The 13,512-nt window shown below is 33.3% G+C and overlaps 1 protein-coding gene across 5 annotated transcripts in view; it reads right to left on the bottom strand.

Annotated features, from left to right (window-relative positions):
* Positions 1-13,512, bottom strand: part of FER (FER tyrosine kinase) — a 411,880-nt gene that overhangs the window by 349,741 nt on the left and 48,627 nt on the right. For all 5 annotated transcript variants that reach the window (XM_037138616.2, XM_037138612.2, XM_037138614.2 and 2 more), the window contains one exon: positions 9,637-9,904. In XM_037138616.2, coding sequence (XP_036994511.1) covers positions 9,637-9,843 — 207 coding nt within the window. In that variant the 5' untranslated portion in view covers positions 9,844-9,904. The remainder of the gene's footprint in view (positions 1-9,636; positions 9,905-13,512) is intronic.

Here is a 13,512-nt window from a genome sequence, read left to right as displayed (position 1 = left end):
CCTCAAGTACCCAGCTAGCGTGATAGTGGAGGCTGTACCACTGGACCCTACAGGACACCTACTACATTATGCCATGCTACCAAGACAAGGAGTCATAACAGCTTTACCTAATACATAGAAGAAACACAAGGAAGCTGTTAAAATGAGGAGACAAAGAAACATGACCCAAATGAAAGAACAGATCAAAACTCTAGAAAAAGAACTAAACAAAATGGAAATAAGCTATCTATCAGATGCAGAGTTCAAAACACTAGTTAAAGGCCACTCAAGGAACTTAGTGAGAACCTCAACAGCATAAAAAAATCCAGTCAGAAAGGAAGGATACACTAATTGAAATAAAGAACAATTTACAAGGAAACAACAGCAGAGCAGATGAAGCCAAGAATTAAATCATTGATTTGGAACATAAGGAAGCAAAAAAAAAAAAAAAATCCAATCAGAACAAGAAGAAGAAAGAAGAATCCCCCAAAAATGAGAATAGTGTAAGCAGCCTCTGGACAACTTCAAGTAGTATGACATTCACATCTTAGGGGTGCCAAAAGAAGAAGAGGAAGAGCCCAACATTAGAAATCTATTTGGAAAAATAGTGAAAGAAAACTTCCCTAATTTGGCAAAGAAAATATACATACCAGTCTAGGAAGCACAGAGAGTCCCAAACAAGTTGGATCCAAAGAGGTTCACATGAAGACACATCATAGTTAAAATGGCAAAGATTAAAGATAAAGAGAGAATCTTAAAAGCAGCAAGAGAAAAACAGTTAATTACCTACAGAAGAGTGCCCATAAGACTGTCAGGTGATTTCTCAAAAGAAACTTTGTAAGCCATAAGAGACTGGCAAGAAACATTCAAAGTCATGAATAGTGGGGACCTACAGCCAAGATTGCTCTACCCAGCAAAGATATATAGAATCAAAGGACAGATAAGGAATTTCCCAGACAAGGAAAAACTAAAGGAGTTCATTATCATCAAACCATTATTACATGAAATGTTAAAAGGACTTATTTAAGAAAAAGAAGAAAATCCAAACTATGAACAATAAAAGGGCTATAAATACATATCTACCAACTATCTAAAACACAAACTAAGCAAACAAGAAGAACAGAGACAGAATCATAGATACAGAGAGCATTTTGATGGTTATCAGATGGGATGGGTTGCAGGGGAATAAGTGAAAAGGTGAGGGGATTAAGAAGTACAAATAGGTAGTTACAGAATACCCATGGGTATATGAAGTACAGTATTAGAAATGGAGTAGCCAAAGAAAATATACTTATGACCCAAGGACATGAACAATGATATGGGGATTGCCTAATGGAGTGTGGGTGCTGGGTGTAGGTGGACAAACAAAGAACAAATTGGGACAACAGTAATAGCATAATCAATAAAATATAGTTAAAAATAAATAAAATGGTTACATGAAATTTCACCAATTTTGATAAGCTTTTTAATGCACACTGATATGACAGCTGTCACAATACAATCTAACACAATTATTTAAAATGAAGTTAAAGACAACTAAGTGCTACCAGAGCCACCTTACAGAAAAAAACAAATGAACTTTTCAGACAATACAATAGCATTTCAGGTTTCTACAATAATTAGCATAACTTCTAAAATGCCTACTTTACTTTAGGAAACCAATACAGGTAAAAAGAATCAGTTATACTAGCATGAATACATAATTGAAAGAAACACTGTACTCAGTTTTTAAAGGAAACTACATGTAGGAAAAAATATGTATCTCTTAGAAAGGTATATCATGTTTTCCACATTTTAAGTAACAGATTTATGGGGATATAAATTCGTACAGTAGTTCAAGTGTTCTGAGCTCCTTATACAAAAAAATATTTATTCTGGGACAATGAATCAAAGAACAAACTACTACTGGAGCTGTAATTACAGTAAAGCACTGAAAATAATCAAGATGACTCAAGCTTGAAAAATATCTAAATAACGGTTGTCACAAATAGCTTTCCTTTGCAGACTATATCTTCTAACCACTTTCTTTCTTCTTACTGAAATATTTTAAAAATACAACATAAAAATTCCATGAAGAAAGCATAGTTTCTGTACCACACAATAACTCAAAATGAATGGTTCTCTGAAACAAAAAGGTTTTATTCAGAATTTGCTTATTACATAAGAATGCTTTGAAATATCTGAATTCTTATCAGATATGGAAATCCAGAAGACAAGTCATTATTAAATGTCCCTAAAACTGCAATTTTCAAAGACTGAATTACAAGAGCAAAGGAAACCTAGGGTACTCCCCGTTCAGAAGAGCCTGTCTTTCCACATTTTCTAGCTTACCTAAGCAAGTGATTCACAACTCTGCCTGCAGTAAAAACCAACTGGGAGCTTTTAAAAATACCATTTCTTGAAATCCATGACCTGCGATTTTAATTTAATACATTCTGAAAGGGATCCAGGCATCAGAATTTTTAAAGTCTCCCAAGTAATTCTAACACACAAGTACTATTGCAGTGAAACATCTGTATCCCTAATAATCTCTGGGTTGTGCAAAATCACACAATAAAAATAACAGAGCCTATGAGAAAATGGTGGTAAAGGTAGAACACTCAAATTCATTAGGGATACATTTTAAAGACAGCAACCTAATAAAAACCTTGCACAGATTTACACATATTAAATGGTGAGGAAATGCATGAGTACTACCATAAACATGGCACTTTACCTAAAAAAAGAGAAACCCTGATGTTTATTTATTAAAGTAGGTGTCAGCAGAATTGGATTTTGTAGATTATTGTAAAGTGGGAGAAAGAGCTACCTGTATTTGGACAGGGAGTTGCAATATATCATGGTGATAAGTGTGGCTCGTAACACTAAGAATAAACAGAAGTAACCAGTAAGCAATGGAAGTTTGTGTCTGTGTTTGATGTATTGCTAAGAAACTTGGCTCAGCTGGATAGTTTTTAGCATTCACCTAGTATTTTTTCTGTGTTTGCATAAGCAAATACAAAATCACATTATGCTCAAATTGCTCCCTACCATATTAGTTGTATTGAAACAAATTCTTTTTTTTTAAATGTAGCATTATAGCAGAATGGACTCTACAGTCTGACAAGAAATATACACACACACATAGTTAAAATAGTTACACATATAGTTAAAACTCTAGTTATATAAGTTTAAATTACATTACCTATGACACTAAATAATAAAGTTGGTTCATAAAAAAATATTTTCATTACTTTTAACCCCATGTAGTATATGGAACACAGGCAATAGTTCAATCCACTTCATGTTTGAATGGTAAGCCAGTACCTCCTTTCAAATAGGTTATTTCAGAATTATCTGCATCACTATATGAGTTCAGGGAAGAGCTGACTATTCTGACAAGTATAATTTTATTTTTATTTTCTTTTTAGCTGTATTGCACTATTGGTCACAATATGTAACATATGGATAAGTTTAAGGTATACAACATAATGATCTGATACAGTATATATTGTGAAGTGATTAATACAATAAGGTTTAGCTTCACACTTCCATTATCTCACATAATTACTTTGCCCCCTTGTGGTGGTAACATTTAAGATCTACTCTCTTAACTACTTTAAGTATATAATACAGTACTATTGTTAATTACAGTCACCATGCTGTGAATTAAATCCCCAGAACTTATGCACCTCATAGCTGTATGTCTATATTTTTTGAACAATTTTCCCCACTTCTCCCAAACCCAGCTCCTGGTAACCACCATTCTAGTATCTGTTTCTGTGTTTGGCTTTTTTAGGTTCCATGTACAAGTGGAAATATACAGTATTTGTCTTTCCCTTTCTGACTGATTTTACTTGGCATAATGCCCTCAACATCCATCCATGTTGTTACAAATGACAAGATTTTAACATTTTTATGGATGAAAAATACTTCATTCTATATACAACTAGGTCTACCCAGAAAAAGTCTAGCCATTGTTAATATAACAAGGACTACAAGGGCAGTTTGTATGACATCGATGTAACCTGGCACCAAGGAGTGGACTGGAATGCACATGCATGAATATGATGACTTCACTGTACTAGTCAGTGGGGATGGTAGACACCACTGAGTGAGCATGTGTACTGTGTAGCCAATGACTGAGCATGTAGAGCAATGAATCTACATCAAATTTTACATTAAGCTTGAACATTCCTCCGCAGAAACTATTTGGATGATTTGGAAGGCTTTTGGGGATGAAGCAGTGAGTGTGTCACAAACAAAAGTGTAGCACAAGTACTTCAAAGATGGTCAAAAATCTGTTGAAAGTGATCCACAGTCTGGAAGGCCTGCAACGAGCAGAACACCTGAGAATGTTGAACGTGTACAGGTTGCAATCAACAAAGATTGGCGACTGACAGTGTGAGAACTAGAAGCTGATCTGGGAATTCCAAAAACTACTGTGTCTGTGATTTTCATGCAGGATTGTGGCATGAAACGTGTCATGGCAAAATTTGTTCCATGGTCTCTGCTACCAGAGCAGAAGGAATATCATGCTGTAGTGCTAATGACTTCATTCAAATTGCTACCAATGAACCAGATTTCCTCAAGGAGGTCAAAACTTTGAAGGAAAGTGAGGCATCAGTCCTATATACAATGTGTCTTGTATCTTGTATTTTCTTCAATAAATGTCTCTATTTTTTATATTAAATGGCTGGACACTTTCTGGGCAGACCTTTTGCCTATATGTATAAGTAAAATATTTTCTTTACTCATTCATCCATTTATGGACACTTAGCTTGTTTCCATTTTTTTTTGGCTGTTATAAATAATGCTGCAATGAACATGGAAATAGAGAGATTTCTTCAAGGTATGACTTTATTTCCTTCAGATATATATACACAGAAGTGAAATTGCTGGATCACATAAGTAGTTCTATTTTTAATATTTTTAGGACCTTCATACTGTTTCCCAAAGTAGCTATAGCAATTTACATTCCCACCAACAGTATACAAGGGTTCCCTTTTCTCACAGCCTTGACAACACTTAGTGTCTGTCTCTTGTCTTTTTGATAATAGCCATTCTAACATGTATGAAGTGGTAAGTCACTGTGGTTTTAACTTGCATTTCCTTGATGATGAGTAATATTCACTATCTTTTCATGTACCTGTTGACCACTTATATGTCTTCTTTGGAAAAAGGTATATTCAGATCCTCTGCCCAACTTTTAAATGAATTTTTTGGTCTTTTAATATTGAATTATATGGACATTAACCACTTATCAGATAGATGGTCTACAATATTTTCTCCCACTCCATAGGCTGCCTTTTCACTTTGCAGTTTCTTTGGCTGTGCAGTTTTCATTTTTGTCTTTGTGCTTATTTTTGCTTTTGTTGCTTGTATTTTTTGTGTCATATCCCCAAAATCATTGCTAAGACTAATGAAAAGGAGTTTTTTGCCTAGGTTGCCTTCTATTAGTTTTACAGTTTCAGGGATAAGATTTAAATTTTTAATCCACTTCAAGTTGACTTTTGTGAGTGGTTTAAGATAGGACCCAATTTCATTATTTAACATGTGAATATTGTTTTCTCAACACTATTTATTAACCATTCTTTGATCTCTTGTCAAATTCTAGTTGACTGTATATGCATGGATTCATTTCTGGGCTCTCAATTCCATTCCATTGGTCTGTGTGTTTATGACAGTATCATACTGTTTTGATTATTATTGCTTTATAATACAATTTAAAATCAGGAATTGTGATACCTCTGGCTTTGTTTTTCTTCCTCAGGATTACTAGCTATTCCAGGTCTTTTTTGTTCCCCATGAATAATAGAATTTTTTTCTATTTCTGTGAATAATGCAACTGGAGTTTTGATTGAGATTGAAATGAACCTATAGATGGCTTTAGGTAATATGGGCATTTTTAAAATATTAATTCTTTTGATCCATGAACATGGAATGTTTTTCTACTTGTGTTTTCTTCAACTTCTTTCATCAATATCTTATTATCTTTAGTATATACATACTTCCCTCCATAGTTAAATTTATTCCTAAGTATTTTATTTTTTCTGGTGCTATTATAAATAGAATTGCTGTCTTTATTTCTTTTTCAGATGGTTTGTTGTTAGTGTATAGAAACACACTGACTTTTATATGTTAATTTTGAATCCTGCTACTTTACTGAATTTATTTATTCTAAAAGTTTTTTGGTAAAGTCTTTAGGATTTTCTGTGTAAGCTTATCATTTGCAAACAGACAATTTTACCTCTTCCTTTTCAATCTGGATTTCGTTTATTTCTGACAGCTGTAATTTTAGATGAATAAGAAAACACAAAGTAAAATTCACATTTAGCACAGAATAAAACTAGTTATCTAAATAAAATAGCTATTAAACATATTAAAAGATATTTAATTTCACTCATATTTAGAACAATATAAAGTAAAGCTACTTACTCTAGATACCATTTTACCTACCAGTTTAAAAAAGATTCACGAGTTTGACAAAACACTCTTATGCCAAGATTAAAAAGAAACTGGTACTCTCATATATTTCTAGTGGATATACAAAATGGTACGAGATCTATTTTTAAAATTTATATTTATATTGGCAATATTTAACAAAACTACATATACATTTAAACTTTGACCTAGAAATCCCATTTCCAGAAATATACTCTGAAGATACTAATAATACAAAAACACATCTGTGACAGTTATCCATTGTAGCATTGTGTGTGTTTGCACAATATTGTAAGATACAAAAATCCCATACATAGTAAATTGTTTAATTATCTAAATATTCTCTCTACCAAAAGAAACCAGGATTCCCAGAGAAACAGGTTTATTCCAGGACTGGAAAAGAGAATATTTAAGATTAGCCCAGAATATCTTATTTTGCAAGGAATAAAGTAGTAAAGAAATATTAAAATAACTGGGAAATAGTCCAGGCAATTGAAAGCAACATGACCACCTAAGCCTCTATCTCCCAATATTTCCTCCAAAAGTAACACAAGCAACAGAAAGGGGAAATAAAACCACATAAAAAACCATACCCTCAGGATTAAAGACTGATGAACATATTTCAGAATGGCTTTAAGTGAAAAAGAAAAATTACTGAAGCACAGAGTGTGATTTCTCACACTCATCTTCCAAATTAAAGGAACTGAACAGATATAACTAAATGAAATGAGTGATTCTAGATTAGATCTTGAATCAGGATTTTAAAAAATGCCAAAAGGGGACATTATTGGGACAATTGACAAAAGTTGATATTGTATTATGGGTATGTTCTTAGAAAATACATGTTTCAGTATTTTAGAATAAAGGGACATAATACTTCAACCAACTTGCAAAGCATTCAAATCTATACACACACATATACACACAGTTATATCAAAAAAGGGAGCCATACAGCAAATATGTCAAAATGCTAACAAGTGACTAGAGGGCACAAGGGAATCTTTGTTATATTCTTAAAACTACTGGGTATTTTATTTTGTTAAAGACATAAAAATCACTAGTTGCAAGACTTCTGCTTCCAGTCAAGATAAACAGGAACAGCTTTATCCTCCTGCCTAAAACAACTAAAAACTGGACAAAGCATATTTAATACACAGTATTCAAACCACTGGACACCAGGCAATGAAGCACAGTGAACCCTGAAAGACCATAAATGAATTAACCAAGCTCTAAGATTACCCCAGGATGCTGAACAGAGAATGTTTTCAGGCCACATCCCAGGATGAAAGAGCCAAGAAGAATTTACTAACTTGTAAGTTAAACAAACTACGTTCAGAATACTGAGAGACCAAGGCAGCCAGAGTACTGGAGAAGAGATAAGGACAGAGTACTAGAGAGGAGAGAGCCACACAAACAAACAAACAAACAAACAAAAAACAACCTCAGGAGAACTGCAAAAGGCTCACCCTTGATTATTTAGCTAAGTACTAATCAGCTAGCTCAAGAGTCTAAGGCCAAGCAAATAACTTGCCCATAGTGATTACAGAGAACACTGTCTAGAGCTCACATAGAGCCACAGAATCGAGCCAGGACCCAACAGCCAGAGTATAAAATTTCATAATTTGGAGACCATCCTATGAGCACTGAGAATGATCTGAACTCACTAGAGGAGATAAATTCACCCTAGATTACACATAACTCTAGTGCTACCTAACAAATGTAAAGGCAAGAGCCAAACAGTTCAAACTGTCTCCAAGTAACTTTACCATATCCCAAAACAGAGCTCAAGAACATTTTTTAAAAATACAAAACTATTCAGTACCTAAAAAGGTAAAATCCACAATACCTGGTATCAAATCAAAGATTACCATGCAGAAAAATACAATCCAAAATGAGGAGAAAAATCAGTCAATCAAACTGACAAAGAAATAACACAGATGATAGAAGACAGGAACAAGAAAGCAGTTTCTATTACTGTATTCCACATGCTCAAGAATCTAAAGAATGTGCATATTAAGTAGAGATATGAAAGTTAAAAAAAGATTCAAATTGAACTATTACAGATAATTCATTTATTTAAGACTTGCTCATTTTCAACATGGAAATGTTACTCTACTCTGTTTCTGTTTCCTTCTCTGCAATTCCTTTACCCTAAAGTACAGGAGTGGGATAAAAGAAAAACCTGGGTTTTGACAGGTATGAGAAGATTTTTTTTTAAGGGCACTCATAGGCATATTTACATTTAAATATGGATGATACACAAAGGGAGGTGCCAGAGGAGGAGGAAGGAGGAAGGAAGTGATGTTGCTGGCAGAGGAGCAGTCAAGGTGACAGAGTTCATCTCATTGGTAGGGTTATTCAAGGGCACCAGAAATGAAAAATGTCTGAGATGAAAAATACACAAGACGTCATTAACTACACATTTGACATTGCATGAAAATAAGATTAGAGAAATGGAAGGCATAACAAGAGAAACTAACTACAGTGAAACACTAAAAGACAGAAAAATAGATTATCAGTAAACTGTGGGATAAGTTCAAGTGGCCACATATATATTTAACCAGGTTCCCGAGTAGAAGAGGAAAAGGGACGACTAAAAAAAAATTAATAATGGCTGATATCTTTTCACAGTTGATGAAAACTGTAAACCCACAGATATAGGAAGGTTAAGAAACCCCTAGCATAGGAAACATGATGAAAACTACACAAAGGTGTGTAACAAATTGCTTAAAATTAATGATAAAATTTTAAGCACAGCTGGTGGGTCAGGAGGAGCATTAGGCAGAAATATTTCATCAGAAACAATGCAAGAAAATAATATAGCAGTATCTTGGAAGTACTGAAAGAAAAAATGCAAACTAGAATTCCTTAAACAATGAAAATATTTTTCAAAAGCAAAGACAAGAGACATTTTCACACTTACAAAACCTGAAAAAGGGAATTATCAGCAGATTTCTATTATAAAAAATGTTAAAGTCCTTCAAACAGAAGAAAAACAATACCAAATGGAAACCTAGACACACACAAAGAAATAAGTACTGTAAATTGTAACTCAATGGATAAATATAAAAATGTATGTTATTATTTAAAATATTCAAAAGATAATCAACTATTTAGAGCAACACTAATCATAGCCATAATGTATTCTGGGGTTTATAACATATCTCGTATGAACTATTTGCCTTAACACAATTATGACACTATATGTAAAAATGATGAAGTTTGTCCTCTTACCTTGGATACATTGCTGACATAATTCATTTGGATAGTACTTTCCTTATCAACTTGATTACAAAGGTTTTGTAAAGTGGATGCATATTCTTTATCACTTTTTATCCTCAGGGCCATAAATTTCTTTACTGTTTCCAGCAACCGTAATTCCCAGTCTTGCAATTTTAACACAGCTTCATGTGAATTCTTCAGGTCACTCCCAAACCCCATTTTTGTAAGGCACTGTCTTATTCTCCACACTGCGCAAGTAAGCCTTCTAATCAGCACATATCTGCATGTGTAAACAGAAGAAAAAGTTCTGAAATCGGAAGCAAATTAATCCTCATAACAAAGTTATGGCTCATTTTAAGGTAAAAAAATAATAAAATCATTACAACAGAATGCTTCAGACCAAAGATCAGGAAAAAGATGAGGATGTTACCATTCTCACTACTTTTATTCATACTGTACTGGAGGTCCTAGCCAGTGCAATGAAATAAATGAAATAATTTCCATCAAAATTGGAAAGAAGAAAAAAACTATATTTGCAGACAACATGACATTGTAGACAGAAAATCCTAAGGAATGCAATAAAATGTATCAGAACTTTTGTCAGAATAAATAAATCAGTTAGATTACAGGGTGTGAGAGAAATATACAAAGATCAATTGTATAATATTTCTATACACTAGCAATGATCAATCTAAAAACCAAATTTAAAGAAAACAACTTTATTTACAACCTCATCAAAAAGAGTAAAATATTTAGGAATAAATTTTACAAAATAAGTGCAAAACTTATATTCTTAAAGTGACAAAACATTGTTGAAATAAATTAGGAGATCTAAATAAATGGAAAGATTCATATTCATGGATTTAAAGATTTAACATTGTTAAGAAAGCAACACTTTCCAATTTGATCTACAGATTTAACTCAAAACATATTAACATCTAAGCTAGCTTTTTTTTGCAGAAATTGACAAACTACTCCAAAAATTTATTTAGAAATTCAAGAGAACCAGAATAACCAAAAAATTTTTAAATCTCAAAAAAGAACAAAGTTGATGGTTGCACAACTCTGTAAGTCACACTTCCTAATTTCAAAATTTACTGAGAAGCTACAGTGTTCAAGACAATGTGGTACTGACGTATGGACAGACACACACATAATGAAATAGAACAGAGGGCCCAGATATAAATCCTCCTGTTTATGGCTAAATTATTTTCTAAAAAGGTGCTAAGTCTATTCAAAGGGGAAAAAGTATTTTCGACTTATGATGCAGCTGGGACAACTGGATTTCCACACACAAGAAAATGAGACCCAACACCTACCTTAGAACATACAGAAAAAAATTAGCATTATAGATCTAAATTTCAAAGATAAACCTGTAAAATTTTAGAAAAATAACAAAGTAAATCTTCATGGATTTGGCTCCGGTAATGGTTTCTTAGATACAACACCAAAAGCTTAAGTAAGAAAACAAAAATACATTAATTGGACTTCATCAAAATTAAAAATTTCTGAACTTCAAAAGCCACCAACATCAAGAAAGTGTAAAGAAAACTCACAGAAAGGTATAAAATATTTGCAAATCATATCTAACAAGGGACATCTATCTGGAATATGTAAAGAATTCTTACAACTCAATAACAAAAAGGCAAACCAAATAAAATGGGCAAAAGATATGAATAGAGATTTCTCCAAAAAGATTTAACAAATATCCAACATTCTCATGAAAAGATGTTCGATATCATTAGCCATTAGAAGAATGCAAATCAAAATCACTGTGAGATACTACTTTACACCACTAGGATGTCTACAATTAAAAAAAAAACAGATAATATAGGTGTCGGACAGTAAAGAAATTAGAACCCTCATGTACTGCTGATGGAAATGTAAAATGGGAAGTTCCTCAAAAGTTAAACCTAGAATTATTATACAACCCAGAAATTCCAATGTTCAGTATATACCCAGAAGAAATGAAAACATGTTCACACAAAACTTATATATAATATTTAAGTAGAATTATTCAAAATAGCCATGAAGTAGAAATAATCTAAATGTCTATCAACTTATGAATAGGTAAATGAAATATAATATCCATACAAATGAAATATTATTTGGCCATGAAAAGAAATGCAGATTTTTTTATTGTTGGTCAAGTACTATTGTCTCCATTTTCATCTCACCATGCACCCCCTCCAGCCCCACCCATCCCTGCCTCCCACCCTCAAACCTACCTTCTTTGGCTTTGTCCATGTGTCCGTTATACCTATTCCTTGATGGCCCTTCCCTTATTATCCCCTATTATCCCCCTCTCCCCTCCTCTCTGGTTACTGTCCATTCATTCTTTATTTCAGTATCTCTGTTTATATTTTGCTAGCTTGTTTGTTTTGTTGATTACCAATAGGTTCCACGTATACGTGAGATCATATGGTATTTCTCTTTTACCACCTGGCTTATTTCATTTAGCATAATGCTCTCTAGTTCCATCTATGCTGTCATGAAGGGTAGGAGCCCCTTCTTTCTTTCTGCTGTGTAGAATCCTATTGTGTAAATGTGTTTTGTATGTTAAGTGAATGTATTAATATTACCTATTTATAAAATATTAACTAGCCCTGGTTGGGGTGGCTCAGTGGATAGAGTGCTGGCCTGCAAACCAAAGGGTTGCTGGTTTGATTCCCAGTCAGGGCACATGCCTGGGTTGCAGGCCAGGTCTCCAGTAGGAGGTATGTGAAAGGCAACCACACATTGATGTTTCTCTCCTTCTCTTTCTCCCTGTCTTCCCCTCTCTCTGAAAATAAATAAATAGTCTTTTTTAAAAGTAAATTAAGTAACCAATTGATTAATTAATTGGAAGATTTTTGAAGCCCTGGCCAGTGTTGTTCGGTTTGTTGAGCACTGTCCTGCAAACTGAAAAGATGCAGATTCAATTCCTGGTCAGTGCACATGCCTGGGCTGTGGGTTCAATTACCACCCAGTCAGGGCATGTGCAAGAGGCAACTGATCAATGTTTCTCTGTCTCTCTCTTTCTCCCTCACTTCCCCTCTCTCTAGAATCAGTTAAAAAAACCTTTTTAAATAAAAAGTTTTTTATTTTAAAACTTTTTAAATAAATAGTAAAAGAAATAGTGAATAGTAAAAGAAAAAATTAATTAAAGCTTGACAAGATCCCTGGAAAGAAAAGATCCCAGAAAAGATCCCTGGAAATGTCAAGATATGACCGAGGGCTGAATTTACAACCATGACTTAGATTATAAAAAGTCAAAAGTGAAATGTCTTTAATGAGGTAAGAGCACTATAAGACAAAAAAGTGGATATGAAGTGAAGTAAAGAAAGACATGTCTCCAAAATCAAACTATATGTGACAAGCGGTTGTAAATGACAGGTCAATTTTTCTCCCACTCTTTCAGTGTTATGGAAATTAATAAGATTCAAACTCTTTTAATTAACTGATTTTGAAGGCAAAATAACAAAGTCGTAAATGTGATTTTTAAAATGAGTACTTTAAAATGACTAGTTACACAAGTATGTTCAGTTTGTGAAATTTCATCAAGCTGAGATGAGCACCTGTGACTTGTGCTCTTTTCTCTATGTATATTATTGTTCCAAAAAAAGACATAAAAATAAATTTTAATCTAGAAACTACATATATAACTTCTTAAAGAGAGAAAAAAGAAATTAAACATAAGGCAAATTAATTTGTTATTATAGCAATATAGCTTGAGAAATGAGAATCTATAATTGACAATGTCAGTGAGAATTAAGATGAAAGAGCACTGACCTGGCGAATGAATTTAGGGAATAAAAGAGAAGCAGACAATCCAAGGACAATTTCAAAGTTTTCACTAGAAATGATGACAATATCGATAAAGATGGAAGAATGAGACTATGGTCTGCT

The sequence above is a fragment of the Artibeus jamaicensis genome, unplaced genomic scaffold, assembly GCF_021234435.1.
Source record: "Artibeus jamaicensis isolate MK-2021 breed Jamaican fruit bat unplaced genomic scaffold, CSHL_Jam_final contig_402, whole genome shotgun sequence".
In the NCBI taxonomy this organism is placed as follows: Eukaryota; Metazoa; Chordata; class Mammalia; order Chiroptera; family Phyllostomidae; genus Artibeus; species Artibeus jamaicensis.
This window is presented reverse-complemented; position numbering and strand designations above follow the sequence as displayed.